At 37.3% G+C, this 27,135-nt stretch overlaps 1 protein-coding gene across 4 annotated transcripts; it reads left to right on the forward strand.

Moving 5' to 3' along the window:
* The first annotated feature begins 10,615 nt into the window (after window positions 1-10,615).
* GABRA6 (gamma-aminobutyric acid type A receptor subunit alpha6) lies at window positions 10,616-26,334 on the forward strand. Of its 4 annotated transcripts, XM_060296568.1 has the most exons (10): window positions 10,616-11,054; window positions 11,254-11,372; window positions 11,960-12,027; window positions 12,558-12,653; window positions 13,988-14,208; window positions 14,294-14,376; window positions 14,688-14,831; window positions 15,243-15,395; window positions 16,599-16,858; window positions 25,700-26,334. In XM_060296568.1, the coding sequence occupies exons 1-10, from the start codon at window positions 11,017-11,019 to the stop codon at window positions 25,973-25,975; spliced, it is 1,458 nt and encodes a 485-aa protein (XP_060152551.1). In that variant the 5' UTR covers window positions 10,616-11,016; the 3' UTR covers window positions 25,976-26,334. The 4 variants fall into 4 exon arrangements, with proteins under 4 accessions (XP_060152551.1, XP_060152552.1, XP_060152553.1 ...); XM_030841214.2 differs by lacking the exon at window positions 12,558-12,653 and having other exon boundaries at window positions 10,626-11,054; XM_060296569.1 differs by lacking the exons at window positions 11,960-12,027; window positions 12,558-12,653 and having other exon boundaries at window positions 10,620-11,054.
* The last annotated feature ends 801 nt before the right edge of the window (window positions 26,335-27,135 follow it).

Below are 27,135 nucleotides of genomic sequence, written 5' to 3' on the forward strand. Positions count from 1 at the left end.
GTAACTCTGGTAGGAGCTAAACTAGGGTGGTTCAACTATTTAGGCCTTTGATGGCCTGAGTGCTTTAACTGAGCATCAGGTCTTTTTCTATTAGCCATTGGAGAGTGGCTGGATTAACCGTATCAGATGGCCATGGAATTCAGGCAGAATATCTTAAAATATTAAGAAAGATATTAAGAAACATACTGAGAAAGTATTTCTCAAACTTTTCACAAGCCTCTCACCAGGCTTCTGCACTTAATTTGTGCAGATTGTGCCTGGCCCAGCAGCTGAGTGTGCCAGTGGCAACAGAAACATAGCCAGCACTCCTCTCCCTATGCCTTCAGCTCAGAGTAAAGGGTATCTTTTTGTAATTAATCTACCTACAGGGGGTTCCTTGCCTGTGAGAGACCGCTTAGAAAGCAATTTAACTATCACTTATCTTCCTTGGCCACCTACCTTATAAAGTATGACAAAACTAGACAAGAATATCCCTTGCTATTGGAATTAGTTCATTCCTAGGTTTCTACAGTAAGTATCAAAGGATTTTTATAGGATTCATCTGAACATTTATCTGTATAAATTCATTTCCTAATTCAGGAAGCAGGGAATCTCTTACAACATTCTCAGCTTCTTCTGTAGCTAGAAGTGGCCCTTTGATGCGGTCCTTTATTTCTTCTGTTGAATGGAAGTATGATGACAAACCCAGGTAGCCAAATTGCAACCATGAAGGAAGACTACATGAAATTCTGCTGTGTCAGCACTGCCATGACTTAGCGGCCAAAGCCAGGGGCTGCCTACCTCCATCCTTTTCCTACTGTAAGAAAAAAAAATAAGCCATTTTCTTTATACCACTGCAAGTTAGGTTTTCTGTTTTTTCATCTATTGCATTCCTTACTGATACAGTGCCATAATAACAAAGCACACAGCAAAAACAACAATAAATTCACATAAAGTCCACAGAGCTACACAGCTCTTGTAATTCTGACATATCAGATACTGTACTCCTAGCATGCTCTCTCCAAAACCTGTTAAAAGTACTTTTAAATAATCCATTTGTTCCTTTGATGGTCAGAGTTTGTTAGAGAGCTTTCACCCAGCTGGGTTTTTTGTTTTTCTGGGGCAATATCATCAGTCACTGATGAGTCATTAGCTCAAAATTTTGCATCAAACACCTCTTAGCTTCTTCTCTGAATAGTCCCCCACCCCATCACTTATTTTTTCCTCTCTGAGATTAGATCATTCATATATAAATGGCAATCCTCCTACATTTTATTTTAAAAAGAAACATTAACTTCACTTTCAGATTTTTCATCATTAGTGTATAGGAATGCAAGAGATTTCTGTGCACTAATTTTGTATCCTGCTACTTTACCAAATTCATTAACTCCAGTAGTTTTCTGGTAGCATGTTTAGGATTCTCTATGTATAGTATCATGTCATCTGCAAACAGTGACAGCTTTACTTCTTTTTTTTTTCCGATTTGGATTCCTATACACTAACGATGAAAAATCTCAAACTGAAATTAAGAAACACTCCCATTTACCATTGCAACAAAAAGAATAAAATATCTAGGAATAAACCTACCTAAGGAGACAAAAGGCCTGTATGAAGAAAATTATAAGACACTGATGAAAGAAATTAAAGATGATACAAACAGATGGAGAGATATACCATGTTCTCGCATTGGAAGAATCAACATTGTGAAAATGACTATACTACCCAAAGCAATCTACAGATTCAATGCAATCACTATCAAACTACCACTGGCATTTTTCATAGAACTAGAACAAAAATTCTCACAATTTGTATGGAAACACAAAAGACATAGCCAAAGCAATCTTGAGGATGAAAAATGGAGCTGGAGGAATCAGGCTCCCTGACTTCAGACTATGCTACAAAGCTACAGTAATCAAGACAGTATGGTACTGGCACAAAAACAGAAATACAGATCAATGGAACAGGATAGAAAGCCCAGAGATAAACCCACACACACATGGTCACCTTATCTTTGATAAAGGAGGCAAGAATATACAGTGGAGAAAGGACAGCCTCTTCAATAAGTGGTTCTGGGAAAACTGGACAGTTCCATGTAAAAGAATGAAATTAGAACGCTCCCTAACACCATACACAAAAATAAACTCAAAACGGATTAAAGACCTAAATGTAAGGCCAGACATTATTAAACTCTTAGAGGAAAACTTAGGCAGAACACTCCATGACATAAATCACAGCAAGATCCTTTATGACCCACCTCCTAGAGAAATGGAAATAAAAACAAAAATAAACAAATGGGACCTAATCAAACTTCAAAGTTTTGCACAGCAAAGGAAACCATAAACCAGACAAAAAGACAACCCTCAGAATGGGAGAAAATATTTGCAAATGTAGCAACTGGCAAAGGATTAATCTCCAAAATTTACAAGCAGCTCATACAGCTCAATATCAAAAAAACAAACGACCCAATCCAAAAATGGGCAGAAGACCTAAATAGACATTTCTCCAAAGAGCATATACAGATTGCCAACAAACACATGAAAGAATACTCAACATCATTAATCATTAGAGAAATGCAAATCAAAACTACAATGAGATATCATCTCACACCAGTCAGAATGGCCGTCAACAAAAAATCTACAAACAATAAATGCTGGAGAGCGTATGGAGAAAAGGGAACCCTCTTGCACTGTTGGTGGGAATGTAAATTGATACAGCCACTATGGAGAACAGTATGGAGGTTCCTTTACAAACTACAAATAGAACTACCATATGACCCAGCAATCCCACTACTGGGCATATACCCTGAGAAAACCATAATTCAAAAAGAGTCATGTACCACAACGTTCATTGCAGCTCTATTTACAATAGCCAGGACATGGAAGCAACCTAAGTGTCCAGCAACAGATGAATGGATAAAGAAGATGTAGCACATATATACAATGAAGTATTACTCAGCTATAAAAAGAAACAAAATTGAGTTATTTGTAGTGAGATGGATGGACCTAGAGTCTGTCATACAGAGTGAAGTAAGTCATAAAGAGAAAAACAAATAACATATGCTAACACATATATATGGAATGTAAGAAAAAAAAATGGTCATGAAGAACCTAGGGGCAAGATGGGAATAAAGACACAGACCTACTAGAGAACGGACTTGAGGATATGGGGAGGAGGAAGGGTAAGCTGTGACAAAGTGAGAGAGTGGCATGGACATATATACACTACCAAATGTAAAATAGATAGCTAGTGGGAAGCAGCCGCATAGCATAGGGAGATCAGCTCGGTGCTTTGTGACCACCTAGAGGGGTGGGATAGGGAGGGTGGGAGGGAGGGAGATGCAAGTGGAAGAGATATGGGGATATATGTATATGTATAACTGATTCACTTTGTTATAAAGCAGAAACTAACGCACAACTGTAAAGCAATTATACTCCAATAAAGATGTTAAAAAAAAGTAGAAACATTAAGTCATTTAATATGGCAACATGAAGGACACAATTGTTCCCATGAAGGCCTCTGACCTTTCCATGACACTTTCAAATGTTCATTTTTTTTCTCTTGCTTTGAGAGTATCCCTTTAGGAGGCCGTAGGTTTGGAATTTACACCTTATCCAAGTCCAACAGAATGCATGCTAATAGACTTCCATTCTGCTTGTTCTTCTATAATGTTTCCCCAGGTCTCATCACTGGGCTTGAACCCAAAATTCTGTCCTGTCTTTCCTATACTCCAAGCATCGGATAATAGGCAAACATTCTGGGCCTTGGGTAGCACTGCCAGGAGATGATGCTCAGTAGTCCCCTAGTGGCCTGAAAGAGTTCATGCAGTATACTAAAGTGCTTATTCTACTCCAAGGAGGTGTGAGAGATTCATGAAGCAGCAATATCATTAAGTAGCTGCCAATTAGCACATTCCTTTCCAGAAGGTCCACGAAGTACACTCGAGATTCCACATTGTCTAGGTTTGCTATCTAGTGTGTCGTGCAGTCCATGAAAGTGTCATACTGTATCATGACAATCGGAAATTTTACTGTCAAGTTTGGGATATAGACTCCTGAGTTAAAAGGCTCCTTTTAGGAGCTAGTGACAGTAACCCACTTACCTGAAGCAAAAAAGTGCACTTTATAAGAAAGCTACAGTGCTTTCAGGAGGAACTCAAGGGCAGAAATGGCAACTAGATAATGAAGGAATGAAATCAAGGAGGCCACCAGAAATCTAGGTAGCTGCTCTCTCAGATTTTGGGGTTGCAGTGACTTGTCTCTGTTTCTTTCTGTAGAAAGAAACATTTCTGTTTTGTTTTGTTTTTTTCCCCTCTCTCCACACAGATATTTCTCTGATGTTGCATGAACTTGGCCAAGCATACCTACCTCCAACACTGGCAGACTTAGTAAATTACACAGACCAAGCTTTAATTTTCGACCTCATTTCTAAATGATGGAGAAAGAAGACTTGATCTGACCCAAAATGATGATGATAGTGATGATTATGGTGGTAGTGGTGTTGATGGACATTTTTATTTCGTGTTTACTGTGGGCAATTCCCCATGATAAACACCTTTATGCATTTTTCACTTAATTCTCATGGAGACCCTGTAATCCCATTTTATGGGTGATGAAGATGATGCCTAGAGATGATAAATAATTTGCCTAAAGTAACTTGCCTGCTAATGAACCCAAATTACCTGATTCCAAAGTGGTCTAAACAATGGAGGGTTGAGGTAGGAGCGTTGAGTAGGACAAGCATGACGAATAAGGCTCCACCCCATGAGACAGCAGGGCAATTCTCAGAGAAAAAGTGCTCTTATGAACTGTTTACAAAACCCCATTATGGTCTAGTATAGATGTCTGTGCCTTTTCTCAAATCCTCTAGTGAGGAGCATGGACATCTCCCTCTATTGGACTCAGTTTTCTCTTCTAGTCTTTTTATCCATTACATTCTTCTTTGTTTCCTGTATTCCAGTTTCTCAGAGTTATTTGTTGTTCATAAACACTGTGAATTGCCATGCCTCTGAGCTTACCATGCAGCCTGGAAAGGCCTTTTCTAATCTACTAAAAGGTTATTCTATTGCTGAAACTCAGTCCAAATGTCATCTTTTTCATGAAATAATCACTGATCCCTCCCTCCCTACAGAGATGCCTCCTAACTCTGTTTCCATAAGCACAGTGTTAATAAATTATATCTTTTGCACTTAGCATTTTATCTGCTCTATCACACTGATTTTGAATATCTACAACATGAACTTCCTGAGGGTAAGTATTATTTTTAAAAAAATAACTATATCCTCAACATATAACAATAAATAAAGTCTAAATTGAACTGATACTGGCTGAACAGGTATAAATCATGAATTCGTATGCCTGTGTTCTTTTAGATATGATATTTTGGTCTCTCTATATTTGTGTCTTGAGGTTTGAAATCCATATTGCCTGCCTATACTTTTGGGAGCACCAAAATGCCCTATAATATGTTCAACATTCTATTGCTAACTAAGCCAGAACAATTTAAAGTGGCTGTACAGAAAACTGTCCCTTTATTGTCCTTTGTTTCCCAGAGCAATTTTATCCTTTTTGCACTGAATTCCCAAGAGAGACTGCATGGGGATTTTCTACAATGTCCACTGAGAGGTCACTTATACCTTAACAACAATGTAAAAAATATTGTTGGTCCAGGGAGTTTAGAGCCTTAACTTTAGACAACAATGTCAGTATAGAAGGCCAAAAGGCACATGAAGAGATGGTCAACATCACTAATTATTAGAGGAAATGCAAATCAAAACTACAATGAGGTATTAACTCGTACCAGTCAGAATGGCCATAATTAAAAAGTCTACGAACCATAAATGCTGGAGAGGGTGTGGAGAAAAGGGAGCCCTCCTACACTGTTGGTGAGAATGTAAATTAGTATAGCCACTATGGAAAACAGTATGGAGGTTCCTCAAAAAACTAAAAATAGAATTACTGTATGATCCAGCAATCCCACTCCTGGGCATATAACCAGAGAAAACTCTAATTCAAAAAGATACATGCCCTCCAATGTTCATAGCAGCACAATTTACAATAGCCAAGACATGGAAACAACCTAAATGCCCATCAACAGATGAATGCATAAAGAAGATGTGGTAAATATATATACAATGGAATATTACTCATAGAAAAGAATGAAATAATGTCATTTGCATCAACATGGATGGACCTAGAGATTATCATACTAAGTGAAGTTAGTCAGACAGAGAAAGACAAATACCATACGATATCACTTAACTGTGGAATCTAAAAAAATGGTACAAATCGACTTTCACAAAACAGAAACAGACTCACAGACATAAAAAAACAAACTTATGGTTAGCAAAGGGGAATACCAAATGTAAAACCGATAGCTAGTGGGAAGCAGCCACATAGCACAGGGAGATCAGCTCGGTGCTTTGTGACCACCTAGAGGGGTGGGATAGGGAGGGTGGGAGGGAGGGAGACACAAGAGGGAAGAGATAAGGGGATATAAGTATATGTATAGCTGATTCACTTTGTTATAAAGCAGAAACTAACACACAATTGTAAAGGAATTATACTCCAATAAAGATGTTAAAAAAAAAGGGGCGGTAAGGATAAATTAGGAGTTTGGGACTAACATATACAAGCTACTATATATGAAATAGATAAACAACAAGGTCCTACTGTATAGCACGGAGAACTATATTCAATACCTTGTAATAAATTATAACGGAAAAGAATCTAATAAAGAACATATATATATATGTATGTGTGTGTATAACTGAATCACTTTCCTGTACACCTGAAACTAACACAACATTGTAAATCAACGATATTTCAGTTAAAAAAGAAAACGATGTCAGATCTGTCATATATAAAGCACAGTGTATAAGAGCATGTACTTTGGAATTGAGATACTTTCTAGCTCTGCGACATTAGGCTGTTACATACGTTTGTGAGCTTCATTTTACCCTTTTGCGCAATGATGCTAGAAATGGCTGCTTTATAAGGCAGTTACCCAGATTAGAGATAATATCAACATATATGATTGACATCTAGTAAGTGTTCAATAAATATTAACCATTATTATATAATCTACCACTTTTACTTCCTCCTTTAATACAACTTAGTAGGACCTCTCCATTTTTCTCCTCCAATGTACCTCCAAAGTACATTTACCACCAAGAACCTTTTTAAATTCTTCTCACATCACTCCAGAAAAACTCCATAGCTGAGTCTTTGAACCCAAATATTCACTCAAGCTCTCTATCAAACTGCTCATCCTTAGGATGTCCCCAAAATAACCTCAATCTTCTGCTGAATGTTCTTAGGGATCATGTAATTTCCTCCTGAAACATATATTCATGAAACCCACTCATGGTGTTCCAGGCCATACTTGAATACTTTTGTTAATAAAAAAAATTCATTTTCTTCTATGATAGTCCATTCCATCTTTGGATAAGTATGACAGAAATTATTCCTTTAAAGAATTGAAACATATTTTTCATTGGATTCTTCCCACTGGCCTTAGTTTGTACCTAGTTGGTTTTGAGTTAGAATAATCTGGTTTTAAATTCTAATTCTGTCACTTACTAGCTGTGTGAGATTAGGCAAGTTACAGACTTAATGACCTACAAAATAGACTCAATTATAGGCAACTCATAGATTTTTGTGTTAGCAGTGAATAAGTTGGAGTATGCGGAATTCTTAACATAATTCTTGGTACATGGTAAATGTTAAATATTTGGTATCTATTATTAATACTGTGTTAATTTCCACTGACACAGTCTTAAATTGCATTTATTGACTGACTTGCTTTCCATAACAGTTTCTAAGACAAACAGGGAAAATGTTTCAAGTCCTCCAGTATTAGGTGGGAAGTAATCATACAAATGCCGGAATCCTTTGGTTCAAGCTCCTCATATATTTAAGAACACTAATGCTCAAATAATAAAGTTACTTGCTTGAAGTTATTATTTGACAAAACAACAGCTACTGGTTTTTTGAGGCTCAGTTCTAACACTGTGTTTTAAAGCCCAGTGGAGATTTGCTGTGAGAAGACACAACCTTGTGCTGTACAAGAGGCAATTCCATACCTATCGTGAAGATTTTGGTTGTTTGTTCTATACTTAATGTATAAATGCATAAATGTGTGTATTCGTTCTTTTGTATCCTAGAAAGTACTATTTATTGTCTGGTGCCAAGTTTGTTTTTTCTATGCAATGACCTCCTCCAGTCATCGTTGAGTCTTTAATTTCACACACACAAACCTGTGTTGTAGGTGTTGGTACAAGGAGTTCAAAGTTTAGGACAAAGAAGGGAGACAGACTGTTTTCACTTCGTCCTTCTGCTAAGCCCAGTGTACTGTTGGGGAGGATGGTAGTTCTAGGCTTTCCAGTGGAGATAAACAGCAAAGCAAGCAAGTGGTTGTCCAAGATAATTTAAAAACATATTTAGGAAAAACAGCTGTGAAGGAGACAGGTATGAGATAAATGTTCTCTAATTTACCAGAAGGTAATTCTCTAAATAGGGGGAGCTCCCAAATGCTTGCTTTGCATAGACAGTACGCTACATAAATGACCATACATTTCTCAGAGTCATAGCCATTGTCATGTTTTTGAACTCTCTCTTTTATGGCTAGTTCCATAGGAAAATAATAACTGCAGTCAAATCAACAATGTTGCTACTAGAGCTTGTCTGCCAATTCTGACAGGGATGTGTGTGAACAAGTGACTTCATTACGTACAGACACCAACGTATAAATTGAATGCACAGAATTAGAGAGCTTGAGTACCTTAGGTCCAGCACACTCATTTACAGGTAAAGTCCTCAGAGGTGAAATGACTTAGATTACATGCCCTTATTATCCTTCCAGACCTAGGACTTCTTTTTTTTTCTTCCTACTGAGAGTAGTAAAGGTATTCCTTCTCCTTCATTAAACTACTAATTAAAACCCATCTGAAAATAGACTCAAGTATGTTAATCTTCTCTTTAGAGACAAATGTAACAACTATCATTTGTTCCTTTTTTGGATAAATAATTTTCAGGAGAAAAACATGCCTATTCTATAGGAATATGTATATAAATGCACATATCGCATTTTTTTTACCCATGATCATTTTTTTTACCGTATGAAAAAATATTCAGTCTTAGAAACCTAAGTTTGAGGACGATACAAATAAGAGATGGATAGTAAACATAATGATTGAAAAAAATGATACAAAGTTGCAGGGATTATTTAGCCATATTTTGGAGTCCTACAATGAATAAAAATAATAAGTTGTAGTAAAAACGAATAGAGAATTATTTAATAGCATCATATATTTAGGGTTTTAGTGCCATCAATGGGAATTGAAAATATGTTGTGGTGATTAGTTGTAGGAACTTTAAAGTAGAGGGAAAAGAATGAGAGATGAAAACCAGGTTCTATAATGACCAAAAAAGGATTTTAGGAGTCTTAGCTTAAATTAGAGAGGACATGATAGGTATCTTTGTTTATGTGGCTGTCATGTAGTTTTTCCCTGAAAAATTATTTTGTGTAGCTTCAAAGGTGAGAACTGGGACCTGGGTGCAGGCTTCAACTCAGCACAAGTAAAACAATGTGAGAAATCACACGTTGAATACCACTTGCCAGGAATGCTGGAGGGAATTCAGGTTTTCAATGAGTAACCAGAAAATTCCATGTAACTAAGATGAGGTAATCTTAAAAAAATATATTTTATAAGAAATCTTGCACTTGTTCTGTTTTCACTGTTGTTGTTGTTTTGTTTTGTTTATAGCTAATTTCTTGATGTTTCTCAAATGACTTAGGTCTTCAGAAATAACTCTTAAGACTGTGCTGTATGGCATCAAGTTACCATCACTTTTGTAGAATCTAAAAATACAGACTGTGAACTAGGTAGATAGTGGGCCGGAAGATGCTGAAGAAGACATTTGCTTCTTGCTCTTATGCTCCTGAATTAAATATATATATTCACAATACTTTATTAATTTTATTTTTTTAAAGATTACAATTTTAAGGTTTAAAGAGACTTCTTTTTATTCCAACTTTCCCTTACCAGACTGGGCGGAGAATGCTATTTCTTGGGTTCAAACATTTTGCTTTTGACCTGTGGCAAGCCTAATAAAATAGTGCCAGCAACATCATCATTAAACATTATCTATGGATGCTTTATTCTTACAGCATTTCTACATGGGAACCTTAATAAGCTATTTCCAGATTGTCTCTTATAGGCAGCATTCATGAAACTGGCCAGGTTTCTAAAGATAGTGGTAGAATTTTGTATCTTAGCTTGAGACGCCACACCTTTGACAAGAAGGATCAGCGAAGTACTCAACACTTAAAAAAAAATGCTAATCCAAAAGCAAGATGGTCAAGAGCTGTGGGAATGTAATTCTGGTGTCTTATAAATGCTTTTTCCAAAGAAGAATGAGGACCAATTTTTAAATAGAGAGGAAAGGGACGTCTGATGCAATAAACCTGGTGATATCAGAAAGAGAATCTGAGAGGATCCCAATATTGTTAGACATTTTAAGCAGTGAGAGCCATGTAGAAATCCTTCTGTGAACCACGGAAATAATAAATGCTGAGCCCGTTGGAACATAATCTCAATCAGCAAGATGCCACTGCCTTCCAGATTTCCTCACAGGGCCCTGCGAAGTCCATGCCAAAACTAGCAGTGGATTTCTCCCATCTAACCTCCCCTTATGCCTTATTCGATTATTGTCACTGCTCTCTGACCATGCACTGTCGCTTCAGACTCTCATTTCCCAACTAAGTCAGTCAGAGGAGGCTAAGTGTCCATTAGGACGTACTCTAAGACCGCAAACCACCTTGTTCCATGTGAAAAGACGGAACAGAGAGTGAAGAGAGCAAGGGGAACCCTGCCAGTTTAGCTGGCAACCTTCTCACCTACTGGATTACTGGCCAGACACAAACAAGAAGGGCTATGAGTGGTCTGGGAGATTGCTCTAGTTAATTGGCAAAGGGGAGCTGGTTGGGAGGAGGAGAACCCAGGAGGAGGGAGAACTGGGCATTTCAGTGCACCGCAGGATGGCATCGCCTCTGCCCTGGCTCTACATTATTCTATGGTGAGTAAGACTTTTTTCCGATTTTTCCTTTTTGCTCGGAGAAAAGGGCAAGCACACACCCATTGGGTGACTTCTATACCAAATCATGGAAGCAGCCTGGGTGGTGTGGCATGTATGTGTGGTGGGGTAGACGAGGCTGGAATGAACAGCCTATTTCCTCTGAGGCCAGGAGTGAGGGTCATTGACTGTCTACTCACAGGGTAGAAAATGCCCTAGGGAAAGTGGAAGATGAAGGAAACTTCTACTCCAGAAACATCAGTCGGATCCTGGACAACTTGCTTGAAGGCTATGACAATCGGCTGCGACCGGGATTTGGAGGTGAGAGGCGTCCTTACTAGACCAAATGTCTGTACTTTTCTTCCCCCTTAGTGCCATTCCAAGGCACAGAGGCCTCAGGATAGCAGAGTGGCAGGTTGCAGAGCTTGGGGAGGGACCATGTGTATGTTCCCATCCAGTCTCTGTCCCTTCCTCAATTCGCAACCTTATATGCCAGTCATTTGAACTCTAAGCCTCAGCTTTCTCAAATGTAGTGTGGGTGTATGAACAGTGCTTGCCTCATAGGGCGTTTGAGTGTAAAATGAGATCTGCCATATAAAACACTTCCTTTAGCATTTATCCCATGAATGCCATCACTAAACATTAATTATTGTTGTAATTTTCTTTAGAATACTAACCTAGTTCTCGTCCATTCCTTAAATTTCACAATTTTGCCAGAATGCATTCAAAATAATGCAACTGGTGTGAGTTTGTAAAGTTGAAAATCCAAAGAATTCCTGCTGCTGGAATTACTTTAGGATGGGTTGCAGATTCTGGCCATGAGAAGGGACTTTGTGATAGACTTATTCAGTTCAGTCCCCTTAACATCATTGATGATAATTGCCCCCATCCCTCTGGGCTCATTTCAGGTGCTGTCACTGAAGTCAAAACAGACATTTACGTAACAAGTTTTGGGCCCGTGTCAGATGTGGAGATGGTGAGTGAGCTCTGAGTGAGGAGAGTAATTTTGCTTAGTTGGGGGAGAGGGCTGAATCCCAGAATGAGTGATAAGGGGCGTTGTTACCAAACTTGGCTCCAGATCCAAAAGCAATATGTGTGCTCCTGCTGGGAAGGAATGGCCCTTAGAGCAGATTCCTGGCTTCATCTCTTTCACATTTCACTAAAGGCTCTGCTTGAATACTAATCTGAGGGGCCTTTTATGGTGATACCCTCTCTTCTGTTCACATATCATGCATCTATTCTTCCCTACAAAGAGAAGATCTTTCCCCATCTTTATGAAGTCCTAGTAAATTTTTGGAGGAGAAAAAAGAGAAACCAGCAAAGATGGTATGCTACATAAGTGTATATTGAGAATGTCTATTAAATTTAAAACATAGCTGTTTGGGCAGTGTATCTTTCTCGGTATGTGTTATTAAAACAGTAAAGGGAGTCCTTTGGAAAGAGTAATGCATTCCACCTTTTATGTTTGCAAATGGACCAATAGGTGTTCTGGGGACTCTGTTCCAGGTACAGATGGCTATAGGATTCATAGTAAGCGGCAATGAAAACCTGAACCAGCCTTCTAGAACAAAGTATATTATGATATTCCTTCATATTTCTCAGGTAGTATGTCCCCCTAAAAGTAAAATATACATACTAAAACTGAAGAAAAACATAACTCTTTAAAGTGGTGCATTAAATGTACTAGGGGAATGTAATTCTAGAAAAACAGTTATTAGATACTTTCATCTTCTGCTTTTTGAGTTGACGAGATAAGGAGAAAGGAAAGGAGGAGGAATTAAAAAAAAGGGAAAAAGGAAGGAGTAAAAGAGAAAGAGAAAGGGGGGGCAGGAGAAGAGAAGAAAAAACAACACAGAAGAGGGGGAGAGAGTGAGGAGTACTTTATTTAAGAGATAAATGTCTTAAGACTTGAGAGAAATTAGAGTCAGCATTCTCCAGAATTCTCAATTACTTATCATATTTTTTCATTTGAGTACTGACTCACCCCAAGAATAAATAACCACAACCATATCTTATGGTACCATTGAAATCTGGGGACACTTAGAATTTATTTTATGCATGTGTCTCTTTTTTAAGACACACATCTTATATTTGTACAAGAGAGGCTTGTTATAGCCTGGATCATCATTATATGGATATGTTGTGTGTCAAATTATAGTTTTAAAATATAATCACCACTTGCAGTAATAGGTCTCATAAAGGAACATATAAAGTAGGCAAAGCAATTCTTGGCAATATTTTGACCTAATTATAAGTTGTTATTTATCATTGACTTTTGCAAAGGCCCTTATCATAATTCTTAAGATTTTTAATGTTATTTCATAAAAGCCACAAATTAAAACTCATAATTTTGATTATGCATGCTTAAATGATGCTCTGTTTGGGTAATCATGGTAACATTTGCTTTTATGTTCTCTGAGAACAGTATAAAACAATCATGATGTGCAGACAAGAGTATGCTTATCAAGTAAAGTTTCTCTATCCTTGGAACTTTACTAAGTGGTACCATGTTGCTCAGAGATACCTTTGAAGGTGAACAAGCTGCTAAGGGACTGGTTAGACTCACTGATGGTAGGAAGGTCAGCATAAAACCTAGACTAAATCTTTTTCTATTTTTCTTCTAAATTAAGGAGGGGGAGCTCAATAGGTCAATAGATGAAGAGATGGATGACTGATAGAAAAAGAGGAAGAATGTTAAGGAGGGTGAAGGTGGAAGAGAGAGGTTTGCACAATACAACACTACCTATTATAATAATATTACAATCTTGGAGTGTGAAAACATAATAAGTCACTGAAATTATCACTTTCCTGATAGGTTATTGTCATCAAAAGTTGCTTCGTTTCTTAAGTTTTAAGATTGGGTATGTAAGCTAGTGAATAAACTATTCTTAATAAGCCATCTGCCCAGCATGCATGAATCTCTTATTTTGTCTTAGGAGTATACAATGGACGTTTTCTTCCGCCAGACTTGGACCGATGAGAGGTTGAAGTTTGGGGGGCCAGCTGAGATTCTGAGTTTGAATAACCTGATGGTCAGTAAAATCTGGACACCTGACACTTTTTTCAGGAATGGCAAAAAATCAATTGCTCACAATATGACAACTCCTAACAAACTCTTCAGAATAATGCAGAATGGAACAATTCTATACACCATGAGGTGAGGTTTCCCCAATTCTACTTCCTCTGCCCAAATTATCTGTCCATCACACTAACTCAGAACCACTTATTTCAATGTTCCTTAGGCTTACCATCAACGCTGACTGTCCTATGAGGCTGGTTAACTTTCCTATGGATGGGCATGCTTGTCCACTCAAGTTTGGGAGTTGTAAGTTACAAAAAGCTTCTGAGAGTCAAATAATGCATTCAAAATATATAATTATTTGGTTTTAGTCAGACACTGGAAAGCAAAAGAGAAATATTACTCTGACGTTCTCAGTATGATTCCAGGAATTAACTTACTTAATCACGTCTCTCTCAATCATACAGTCAGAGGTTTTGGTCACCAGGATTAAAGAAAATCATTTAAAAAATTTGTTTGTACTTCCTTTTTATAATGAACAAGATTTGCTTTGAAAGAAAAAAAAACACACAATTAGCCAGATTTACTTCTCTGTTTAATTTGTTTAAAAAATTCAGATGCTTACCCCAAAAGTGAAATCATATATACATGGAAAAAAGGACCACTTTACTCAGTGGAAGTCCCAGAAGAATCTTCAAGCCTCCTTCAGTATGATCTGATTGGACAAACAGTATCTAGTGAGACAATTAAATCTAACACAGGTAAGCATTTGATCAATGTATGGATGTAATCCTGCATGGTGACTCCAGTGCACATTTTCAAAATATCTATTTCTTTTTCTTCTGCATTATCCATCCTCAGCTAAACTTATTGTTTTAAAGTGATAAGTAGCTTTCTTTAAAATTGACTTTGCAACCATGTGCATATAAAGATTTGTGTAGCCTTGGAGTGAGTAGTTTTGTATGTATATGACACAAAGAACCCCACAGAAAACAATGAGCTGATGTATCTATCATCTGCTGATTGAGTAGCTTTGTCATATATTGAAAAAATGCCTTTGCTTGTTTTCTTCCCACCCATATTAATTTAAAGATCTGCAAGATTTATTTCCAGTTGCATTCTTTCTGCACACTGTCAACAGCAATAATCCTGATATACCTGTCTTCCAACAGGTGAATACGTAATAATGACAGTTTATTTCCACTTGCAAAGGAAGATGGGCTATTTTATGATACAGATCTATACTCCTTGCATTATGACGGTCATTCTTTCCCAGGTGTCTTTCTGGATTAATAAGGAGTCTGTTCCGGCCAGAACTGTCTTTGGTATGCTTCACTCTTTGGGCTCTACTTTCTGTCATCCTCCAGCTCACATTGCTTGTGTATCTTAGGGGAATGTTCACACCAGTGCACTTTTTCAACCCACAAAGGAAATAAACTCCTATCTCATTCAGACACATGTATCATATAAAATGACCCTCATCTTATCTCACATTGTGTGGCGAATCAACAAAAGATTAGTCTCAGCAAGAATTCTGGCTGGTTTCCTGTGACTTTGATGTGCCCTATTTAGGAAAGTTGTTTTTTTGTTGGTTTGTTTTGTTTTTTAAACTCAATTTGCTTTTTCATAACTAAAAATAAAGCAGAAAATTAAAAACTGACATGTAAAGCAATGAAAACAAAGGCTAAGATATTGAACCCACAAATACATAAATTATATCTCACTTTTATTAGGTTGGATCTTAAAAAAAATTGCCATTTTTAGGTCTAAAAATAGATAAATATCACCAGTTTCCCCATTGTTCAACCTAAATATTTAGTTACATTTATGATGTACAGAATCATTACTAGTGTGATGGAACAAAATGAAATAAGAAAAAGAGCTATAACAGAAAAATATCATCTGTAACGAAATCCAATATTTTTCTCAGTTTTTGTGATTATAAATTTAGTAGTTCATAGGGAAGACCTGAGTTTAATTGAAATCTCAGATGAATTTTGACTTTTTAATTTACCATACTAAAATAGATCTCTTTTTGCAAGTTATAAAAGAATATTTATATACTGATGTTTACCATCTTTGAATTATATAAATCCTCCAAGACAGAAGACTGCTGGCAGATGAGTAATGAAATTATTTTCTCATGATTAGATATTTTATCTTAAAACCAAGCTAGAAATAAAAAAAATTGAGAAATCTAATTTATATTTATTATTCACACCAAATAGACTTATTAAATATGATGAAAGATTATATCAGCATTAAATTTGATCAGAAGTTCAAAGCTTTATTAGTTATGTAATAATTTGCTATTATATTATAATATATTATTATTAATACACATCACCACACTAGGCTTTGAAGGAAACCAAAATGTGAATGCCTATGATAACTGTGAACAATTAAAAATAATAAAATAACAAAAAATACATTTGTAACAAAAATCCTCTCCACCAGCATGTTCCCACTTGATCTTGTTATTGGATTGCAAATGCTAATAGTGCATTTCTCATTCTGTTTCATTCTAGGGATCACCACTGTCTTAACCATGACTACTCTAAGCATCAGTGCCAGGCACTCCTTGCCAAAAGTGTCTTATGCGACCGCCATGGATTGGTTTATAGCTGTTTGCTTTGCTTTTGTCTTCTCTGCTCTTATTGAGTTCGCAGCTGTCAACTACTTTACCAATCTTCAGACACAGAAGGCCAAAAGGAAGGCACAGATTGCAGCCTCACCCCCAGTGACAATAGCAAAAGCGACTGAACCCTTGGAAGCTGAGATTGTTTTGGTAATTGTTTACTTTTCTAATGTTAGCTACCATATAGGAAAAGGCAGCCGGAATAGTTACCACAAACAATTAAATAGTCCAAAAGTAATATTAGTGGGGCATGAGTTACATAAATTTGGTTCCAAGGCCAACTTCTTCTCCAGCTTCACAGAAAAAAGCCAAGCAACAATCCTTCATTTATCTTTGCTCTAAACTTTTGGTATTCCTCTTTTATCACCCTCACTAATACTGGCAGATTGCAAGCTCTCAGAGGAGACAGAAAATTCTTAGCCTTTAGATGTTTTCTTTGAACAGGTTCCCTTATACCGACTAGGGAGAATAAAGTTAAAAAAAAAAAAAGTTCCTAATGAGGTTTCAGAGTCTGAAGGAAACAAGCAGGGACTCCATGGACCATTTCTGTTAGAAATCCACTCGCTGCTTTATTTCAGGAGGGCACAATGTGTATATTAGGTTCTATGAATGCTGAGTCATAAGCCAAGTTTTTGACTCATGTGAAAACGTTCTCATGTTCACATTCATGTTATATGTATATAATATACATATTATTATGTACATTAATGTGGTTTTTTTGAGACACAATCAGTGAGAAATACCTATAAAATTAAGTTTAGATTTGCTGTGGCTAAGCTCTGGTCCCCAAAGTTTTTTTGAATAAAAAATAAATGATAGTATTAATAATTCAAGGGTCTTAAATGTGCCCCCAAATTTCAATTTCACATATGAATAAATTCTCACAACAATCAAATCGCATGTACTTTTTAAAAACTGGATTATAGAACTGATTGACAAGTGTACATTTTTATTTCAAAACAAACTCTAAACAAGTAGCTCTTGAAAAGAGGAAAATTTTGCTCTACAAAATCAAGTAATGCAGACACTTTGAACTGAAAATTTCTTTATAACTGATCAATTCTCATGACTATTTCCAAATCGCAAAACCACATACAGCCCAATTAATTCTTGGTTAAATCTTATGATAAAAATTATAAAGCTATATGTGTTTTACTTTCCAAATACTCAGGTGTTTATTGGCTTTAAAAGATAATTTTGTATTGAAACTTTTCTCTTTGATAAACTTAGAAACTTGTTAGAGAATTTACATTTTCTTTAAAGGATAAGACCAATCCCATGATAAGTGGCAATATGTAATTTAAAGACTTTTTTTTCTTGAATTAGACTTTGTTTTTAAACAAACAAAAAAAAAGTTTGCCATCCAGTAATCTGGTCTAATTACACTTACGAATAAAAAACAGAGCCTCAGAGAAGGAAAACATTAGGCACTAGTTGGTAGAAAAACTAGGAATTGATTCCAGAACTCCTAACATCCACAGATTTACAGAGGCTGAGGCCCAACACTTTTTCAAAGACTGAAATATAATAGAGTGTGTACCCCTGGACAAAACATTTTCTGTATGTAGGTAAGGTTATTCCCAAAATTCTTCCCGTAATTTAATGATGTTTTCTTTATATACGTGTGTGTGCTTTGAAAGTTCACAAAAATATAAATTTTGTAACAAATATGTTAAGGATCCAGTTCAAAAGACTTGAAAATTATATATTTCAGAAAAGATAAATTCAAAATATTTTTGAGAATTAGTTTGTTTGTAAAAATAAGTGATTATGTTACAACCTATCTGTACTTACATAGGTATATAATTGACATATTGTCCAAAGGTCATATATTATCTTAACATATAGCTGGAAAGGAAGAAGGAATTTATCATAATTCCATTTAACAGTTTCTTATTTGAGAAACACAGTAAAAATAAAAAAAGAAATTCATGAAAAAGAGGCTAAGAAAAGTGATTTTGAATATAGTCACTGATCTGATATTGAAACAAAAAGAAAGACCAACTTCCTTACTTCAACTCTTTTAAAATATATATTACTAAGAAGAATATGATTTCAAATCCTTAGAGAAAGCATAGAGTTATCGTTCCCTAAGTCCATTATTTTAAAGGTATAATTTATTAATAAGATGGAATTTAAGATCTCAGGTCTTCATATAAACTATCTTCTAATAGTTCTAAAGTAGTAACATATAATGAGCAGGTTCTTTGGGAAGCTGGATAAAAAATTGCATTTCACCATCTCAAAGTAGTTTTTTCCTTGCAAGTTGACTTTTTTCCCTACAAAAAATTATATTTCTAAACCTGGCTCCACTTAAAATATTCCAAGGCAATGAAAAGGAGAATTTTGTTTCTGAAAGGCTAAGTCAAAGTGTAAAAATAAAAAGAAAAGTAACCAAACCTAACAATATTAACCTTGTAGGCATCAAAAAATATAGATGATTACATAGAACATGTACAGTTTTATTTATTTATGTCAAAACTTGGCTATTACCTTATATAATATAGAGGAACAAACAAATTACACATTTCAAATATATACAGCACAATGGTATATTATGATTGCAAGGTCATTTTTTCTTTCAAATACCATGACATTTTAAAATGCCTATTCAGTTGTAATCAAAATGACATTATTTGAGTAAGTTGGACATTGAAATAGCAAACCAATGTGGTAAAGTTGAAATGAGATTAAGTGCTTGGATATTTCATGTGATTCTAAGTTGTATGTTTTAATATGCACATTGCTTTTCAAAGGAAAACTGCTTAGAATGAATGTGAAAACTTTATCACTTTGAATTTGACCTTGAAATTTATTATAATAATGACAAAGAGATGCAGGCATTTAAAGCCTAGTACTCACACCTGAAGACTCATCTAAAACTAAATCTGCAGAAGTGCTCTATAGAGTATTAATCTTTCTTATTTTAAGGCATTTGGAAGTGGAGACTTTACATTTTTGGATTTGGAGAAGAAATTGTCCACAGTTTCTTTCCTGCTTATAGGGTATCTTTCCATATTATTTTTATTTGGTATGCTATTTTGGCTTTAGAGAGTTATTCCTGTATTTATGTTTCAGAGCTTATTACGTGTCTGGGGTAGATTTATATTATATATAAGACCAAGTTTAGACTTTGATCTCTTTCTGGATGTTTTGCTAGTTTTCTTGTTATTTTAAAAATCTAAGCCCTCACCACTATGTTCCTAAGAATGAATCCCCTGGCCCCCTACCCATCAATACATCCAATGTGGTTTCTCTTTTTTTTTTTTTTTCTTGCGGTACGTGGGCCTCTCGCTGTTGTGGCCTCTCCCGTTGTGGGGCACAGGCTCCGGACGCACAGGTTCAGCAGCCATGGCTCACGGGCCCAGCTGCTCCGTGGCATGTGGTATCTTCCCAGACCGGGTCACGAACCTGTGTCCCCTGCATTGGCAGGCGGACTCTCAACCACTGCGCCACCGGGGAAGCCCCATGGCTTCTCTTTTTCACAGAATGTGTGATGTTCTTGGTAAATTATCTACAAACTAAGTTGACCAAAATTTAATTGGTCAAGATAATAACTATATTTATACTGATTACATTACTTCTTTTCACCTGACACCAATTTATTGAGTACCTATGTGTTCATCAAACTATTCATACCATAAGCCTTTATTTGTTAAGTGCTTTTTTGCCAGATCCTTTGTAGAATGCTGAAGCTACCTTAGTAAGTGACGTCAATAGGGCCTCTTCCATCATGGAGCTGCCTGTTGAGCAGGAAGAGAGGAAACTACTCAAGGAGCCATGACAATATACTGTGATAAAGGCTGTGGTTAGAGATGTACAGAAGGCTGAAAAAAAGCCATGAGACAGTACCTAACTCAGTCTGGAGGGGTGATTGTGGAGGAAGTGATGCCTATGCAGAGAAAAGAAAGATGAGCCTGGCCCTGCTCTAGAAACTCTCAGTCAGTTGTGAGAAACTTGGGCACAGAGAGGGAAATAAGACATATTTTCCTTCCTGCACTCCTTTCAAGGTTGGAACGTCTGCTGGGCCATTACTATGTTGCCCTTCACCTGTGTAGAAAAATATGAATCATAGCATACTGAAAGATTTACCTCCCCTGTTCCAAATCGTGCTAAGATTTCTTTCAGTACTACCATTACTCCAAAGAATGAACAGTTGAATTAAGACCATCAGAGACTCTGAGCACCAGAAAGATCATGATGTCCCTTCCCCATGGTAGCGCCGTCATATGACTTATAGAGAGGGTGGGGTGGATTAGATGAGGGGTGTAGGTGGTTGGCTCTCTCCCTATACCTTCCATCAAATCACCATCCAATATTCCTTTTTGCACCCTCCAAACATTCCAGTATGGTTTTCAGACATGCCACTAGCACCACTGACCCACCAGATTGCTACCAATAAGCTGCTTCTCTGCAGGCATTCTGGAATTGTCTCCGCTCCTCAATTCTACCAGCTGTAAAATAAATGTGGGGACATTTGACACACTGATTTATTTTCTCCATAATGATTAATATGTAGCTTAAAAAAGGTCAAATAATAAATGTTTTCAAAAATATTTTCTCTTATTTTTGGTGCCCCTGTTCGCTGGTTCTAAAAGCAGATACTTTGTTTGTCCTTTGAGTAATGCAGGCCTGGTTAGAATATTTCTCCTAAGAGGTAACCCGTTGCCCCCTCTTCTTTAATATATTAGACTCACTAAATGCTGTATCAGAATTGCTCTAAGTACTTCCCAAATGCCTCATCCCTATACCAAATAACTGATTGTCACAAAGTCCAGTTTGACTCCAAGTACCTTTGCAATATGGCGTTACTTAAAACAAAACAGTGCTCTAAAAATACCCAAAGCAGGATGACACTGAACAGCAGGGGAGCCCCGGAAAAATTCAAAACCACAGGCGTTCTACTCAAAACAGTGACAGCCCCAAGCTGAGCCCTCATCTGGACTCTGACAAAAGCTTATTTTACCATCAGCTGAAGCTGCTGAGCTTACAATAGAGCAGGCGGGATCCAACACAAACCTGTAGCTTGAATGGTTTGCAATATTGGCTTTCTTTTCATTTCAGAAATTCAGTGTGATTCTTCTAAATTTTAGGTGTCCAGTCTCCTACACTGCCGATTCCCAATTATCCAGGAGCTGATTATCCAGCGTGTGGGTTAGCCAGCCCTCTGGCATTTCCTTGAGCACCTTGTATTTGCTGCCTGCTAGAAATCCCCCAGCCATCATTGGGCAATGAGACAGTGTAATTCTAAACCAGTGAAGCTCAATGGTGGGTGAATTTTCCCCCAGAGGACATTTGTCAAGGAACAAGGATATTTTTGGTTGTCAAAACCCCGAGGAGGTGGTTGCTACAGGCATCTTGTGGGTACAGGACAGGGATGCTGCTCAACACCCCATGATGTACAGGGCAGTTCCCACAACTAAGAAGTATCAGTATATCCGTAGCTTTGTGGTTGAGAAACCATGCCCTAAACCCTAAAGCTGATGGAAAGAAAAAGTAATATTTATTAAGAGTGGGGCTTCCCTGGTGGCTCAGCGGTTGAGAGTCCACCTGCCGATGCAGGGGACACAGGTTCGAGCCCCGGTCCGGGAAGATCCCACATGCCGCGGAGCGGCTGGGCCCGTGAGCCATGGCTGCTGAGCCTGCGCGTCCGGAACCTGTGCTCTGCAACGGGAGAGGCCACAGCAGTGAGAGGCCCGCGTACCACAAAAAAAAAAAAAAAAAAAAAGAGTATGGTCTTAGGGATCTGAGAGGGATTGAGTGAGGTACTGCTGCTTATTACTTGTGTGAGCTTTCTGCTTACACCTTCATTTGCTCATCTCTGAAATGAAAATAATATTTTTACATGATAGATTCTTCCTAGGAATAAGCAAAATAATGCATGCAAAGTGCCATGTAGTGCTTGTTAATGGTAGGCATTTAGATATGGTAACGATAATATAAAGTAATATCAACAATATGCTAAAATATAGTGTAAAATAATCATAAAACGTTTTGTTCCCTTCTCTTTGCCTGACTACAAAGTCTTGGGAAATGTTTAGATTTTCATTCACTTGTTTATTCGGCATATGTTTATTAAGCGTTCACTGTGTTCTGTGCACTGGCTAGGAACTGTGGAACACTTACACGTGAGAATAATATGCCCTCTACCACTAAGGCGATTTCATGTCAGGAAAGGGGATAAAGCACAACGGAAATAATATTTACAGGGAAGAGGTGATGACAGCAGAGAGTTGTAACAGTTAGGTAGGCAGAAATGTGTACAGAGAAAAAACACATTTCCTTTCTCAAGTTCTTAAAGAAAAAACCCTTACAGCTGAAACAGTAATTGGCCCTTTCTTTTTTTCTTTTTTGTTTAATTTTCTTTCTTTTTTTTTTTATTCAAGTATAGTTGATTTCAATGTAAGCTTAGGGAGAGTCAGTGACTCCTAAGGCATGTCTAAGTCATACAGCAGCTAAGTATTATCTATGGAATTGCAGTCTAGGGCTTTCTGACTCTGCTGCCCTCTTAACTCCTAAGCAACCCTCCATAGAGATTGTCTGGGGAAGCAGATGAGGAAAAGAGGAATCCTACTGTAGGAGACCTTTAATTCCAGGCTAATGCCATTGTGCATAAATTTTTCATGCTGTTAGGTGGTGAATGATGTTGCTTAACTCTGGACAAGGGTTATTCAGCAATCTTCATTAAGTCATTTGTGACACTGTGACGATGCCAAGAGATTGACAAATAAGTTTTCCCAACATCTCCAAAAGAGAGAGAGAGGTAAAACAATGCCTTACATTTTTATGCTAGATTATGGTTTATAATCACTTTCATCTCAGTGAACTTATTCATGTCTGCCCTGTTTCTCCCTAAAAAAGGAAGAAACATAGGTGTCAGACAGACAATGCATGCTATTAAAAATCAAGACGTGTTTAGAAGAAAATCTGCTCTAAAGCCTTGCCCTCTTTCTTTCCATTACGATCCTTAGAAAATTTACTAGAGCAAAATCTTTTAATGTTCCTTATATCTGGGAGGAAGAGAACTCTTTCTGTAGAATTAAACTGTGACAAATTTTGCTCTTTCAGGTGGAGAATATTTTAATAACATATATAACAGATGAAAATTCAAATCAGAGTTTGAGAAACATGATAGAAAGCTCTTGGCAGACAATGCTATGTTTATTCTCTCATACAGGTAGCATGCATTGAGACCAAAATACCACTACTCTGGTCCTATCCACACACTATCTAGTGACCCTGGGCACAGTAGTCCTGGGTTGTCACATATTTTTAATAGAAAATATCACTTATTTCCTATCCAAGATCAGTAGACTTGGCACTCTTCTATTTTAAATTCTCTTCTACCTCCAATACCTATGATTTATTACATTCTGTCCAGAGTGCCTAGCCTAATACTGGGTCAACAGATAACAAATAAAGATATTCTTTGCTTGAAATTCACCACGGTCATGTCAAATCAGACTTCATACTGATTTATTTTTGCTTTTGGTAAAGAAACAAATTTTCCCACGGCCCCTAAAAGCACAGTGGGCTTGAACTCTCTATGATGACTATTATAGATACTGGGCAAACTTCCATGACAAATCAAAAGCAAAATTCAGGATGGGAGTATAGACAGGAGCGGTTCTCAGGGTGGTTGTTTCCCGCAGTCCAAATGTCACCACGTCGGTGGGTAATTCTGGTCCTGTGGCTCAACCAGCACAGGGGAGGCGGCAGCCTCATCCCGTTGCTGGGGGCGCTGCTGTCTAAAGCTCCAGGAGTCTGTGTGCACGTGAGTAACACGCCCTGCCAGGCAGCAAAGTGGTAATTCTGCTGCCAAGGAGAAAACGAGGCAGTTTTACAAGAGCAGGGTTAATGTACAGCCAGGGTGTGAAGGCAGGGACCCAGCAAGGACAACCTGGCCACAAGGAGAGTGATTGTTATAGGCCGTAGACAAGAAAAGGTAAGAATCAGAGGAAGCCCCCCAGTCTCCACCATTATGAAAGGAGTCTAACGCAAATAGAATTAGAGTCTCTGAACCAGGCTCAATACTTTAAAGGTGAGAAAATGCTGGGATGAAACAAGCAGTGAGATTGACCAAGGCGGTTTAATACGGGCTGTGAAACTATGGGCGAAGCAGTTCCCACATCTGGACCTCAGCCTTCTCATCTGTTACTTAATGCACTGAAGATCCCTTTCAAGACTAGGATTGGTTGTCTTATGATTTCAGTGGAACAGAAAATCTCATGATAGAAAAGAACATATGACAATTCTGAGGTTAGTAAATATATCACTTTGGTAACTTAAGATGGAGGGAGATCAGTGGAGAAGCTCTGAATGGAAAGCAGAAAGCTCTCAATATACAACTCTGGACCAAGAGGTAGTCGTATTTCCAGGGAAGAACAGTCATCCCACTCAATATAAGGGTATTTCTATTTTGTCACTGGCTTTTGATGTACATGAGCACCTTTATATTTTTTTTGCTGTTGTTGATACCTCAGTTGGTTCAAATTTATGAATGGTAAAGATGAGACTGTTGGCTGGGAATGTGTCTAGAATGTGTCTAAATAACATTTAGCCGAGCTGTTATTTTCTTGTATTGAGTAATTGCCCACACATTCCCACATGAAATTCCCTCTCATTGCCCATACCCATTGCCCTATAGGTTTATGCATAACTGGGGTGGTGGGTGGATAAGCCCTTATAACCTGGCTTATCTCCTAATGGTACAACACTCAACACAGTTTCTGGGGCATGGAACATGCTTAGCATCAATTGCTGATGTATTAAATTAGAGGACGTTGGATGTTAGCAAATCGATGTTTTTCAAATTTGTTTTACCGCTTTCTTGGAAAAGTAGCTCCATCAATTACTATCAAGAATTTGCTGATATTTTAACTTATATAGTAAGTAGTCAGTAACTATCTGTCAATGACGGAAAAAATGAATGATTAAGGGATGTCTATTCTTTTACCCAGGCTGAATATATATGTATCTTTTCCTCTACAGCATCCTGATTCCAAGTACTATCTGAAGAAAAGAATCACCTCTCTGACGTTGCCAATAGTTCCATCCTCCAAGGCCAGCACAGTCCTCACAAGCGCTCCCATCTTACAGTCAACACCTGTCACCCCCCCACCCCTCTCTCCTACCTTTGCGGGTACCAGTAAAATAGACCAGTATTCTCGGATTCTCTTCCCAGTTGCATTTGCAGGATTCAACCTTGTATACTGGATAGTTTATCTTTCCAAAGACACGATGGAAGTGAGCAGCAGTGTTGAATAGGTTGCAGCCATAATAACCTGTATTCTGTGAGTTCTCCTTTTCTGAATGTTTAAAAATAGCAATGAGACTTGTATAGATGCTTTTCTGAACATGAAATCGAAATTGAAAATCTCTAACACATAGCTTTGAGTAAGCATGTATGGGCAAGAAAAGCAATAACGTTACTCCTCAAAATTGGAAGGTGAAGGTTGGTGAAAAATATGACTTTTCCGCACATTAGAGAAAATTTTATAAAAGGATAAAATGGATTCAAGATGAAGTTGCCAATCTTTGTCCTTCATTGTTCAATATTTTAATTGTCACTGTGAATATCATTTACCACAAAGCAAATAAAAATAAGAAATGCTGACACTTCCAAAGCCTGCCTTTAAATGTTTATTTTGGCTTAGTTCTCAAGAGAACAAAATATAAGTAGTCTAAATATTTATCAGTAGGTTAATACCAGCATGTTGGAGGCCTTTATGCTAGTAAAATGGCTTTCAGTGACATTATAAAGCCTGCATTGAGCTTAGCCATTTGTTTTTAACCTTGCTGTGCTACTTTACCTCAATAAAATATGGTGTTTGTATACATACGAATTATACATAGATCATAAATTATATATGCATTTGTACATAGCTTTAGTTGGACTGCAATACAGTGTTGTTTTATCTCACTAAGCTCTCCTTTTAAAATAATATGCTCATTCATAATTCCATGAAGTGGTAGAAGGCTTGTATATTATGACTGTTCTTATATCTCACATGCTTTACCTTTCTAAGTGTATCACTAAACAAAACAACAATAAACATGGTTCTCTGGGTCTGTTTAATAAAGCTCAGAAGTTTCCTTAAGTATGGGGAAATGAAGTGGTTACCTCCCCAGTGTTAGTGTCTCTGCAGATTCTGAGAGATACAAGGTATGGGACAGCCAGGCTTGGTCACCCAGCTCTAAAAAAGACACGTGAATTTGTATTCAAATAGTCAATCCTGCTAGAAAACAACGGAACAACGTCTTCAAAATGCTGAGGGAAAATGATTTTCAACCCAGAATTCTGTAACCAGCAAAATAAAGATAGAGGATATATTAAAAAAGTCAATCCTTCATCTCTTTTCTGCTCACTCAACACACTTTCTGTTATAAGATGAATGCGGTCTGAGGATCTAATGTATAACTTGGTG

Source organism: Globicephala melas, chromosome 3, assembly GCF_963455315.2.
Source record: "Globicephala melas chromosome 3, mGloMel1.2, whole genome shotgun sequence".
Taxonomy (NCBI): Eukaryota; Metazoa; Chordata; class Mammalia; order Artiodactyla; family Delphinidae; genus Globicephala; species Globicephala melas.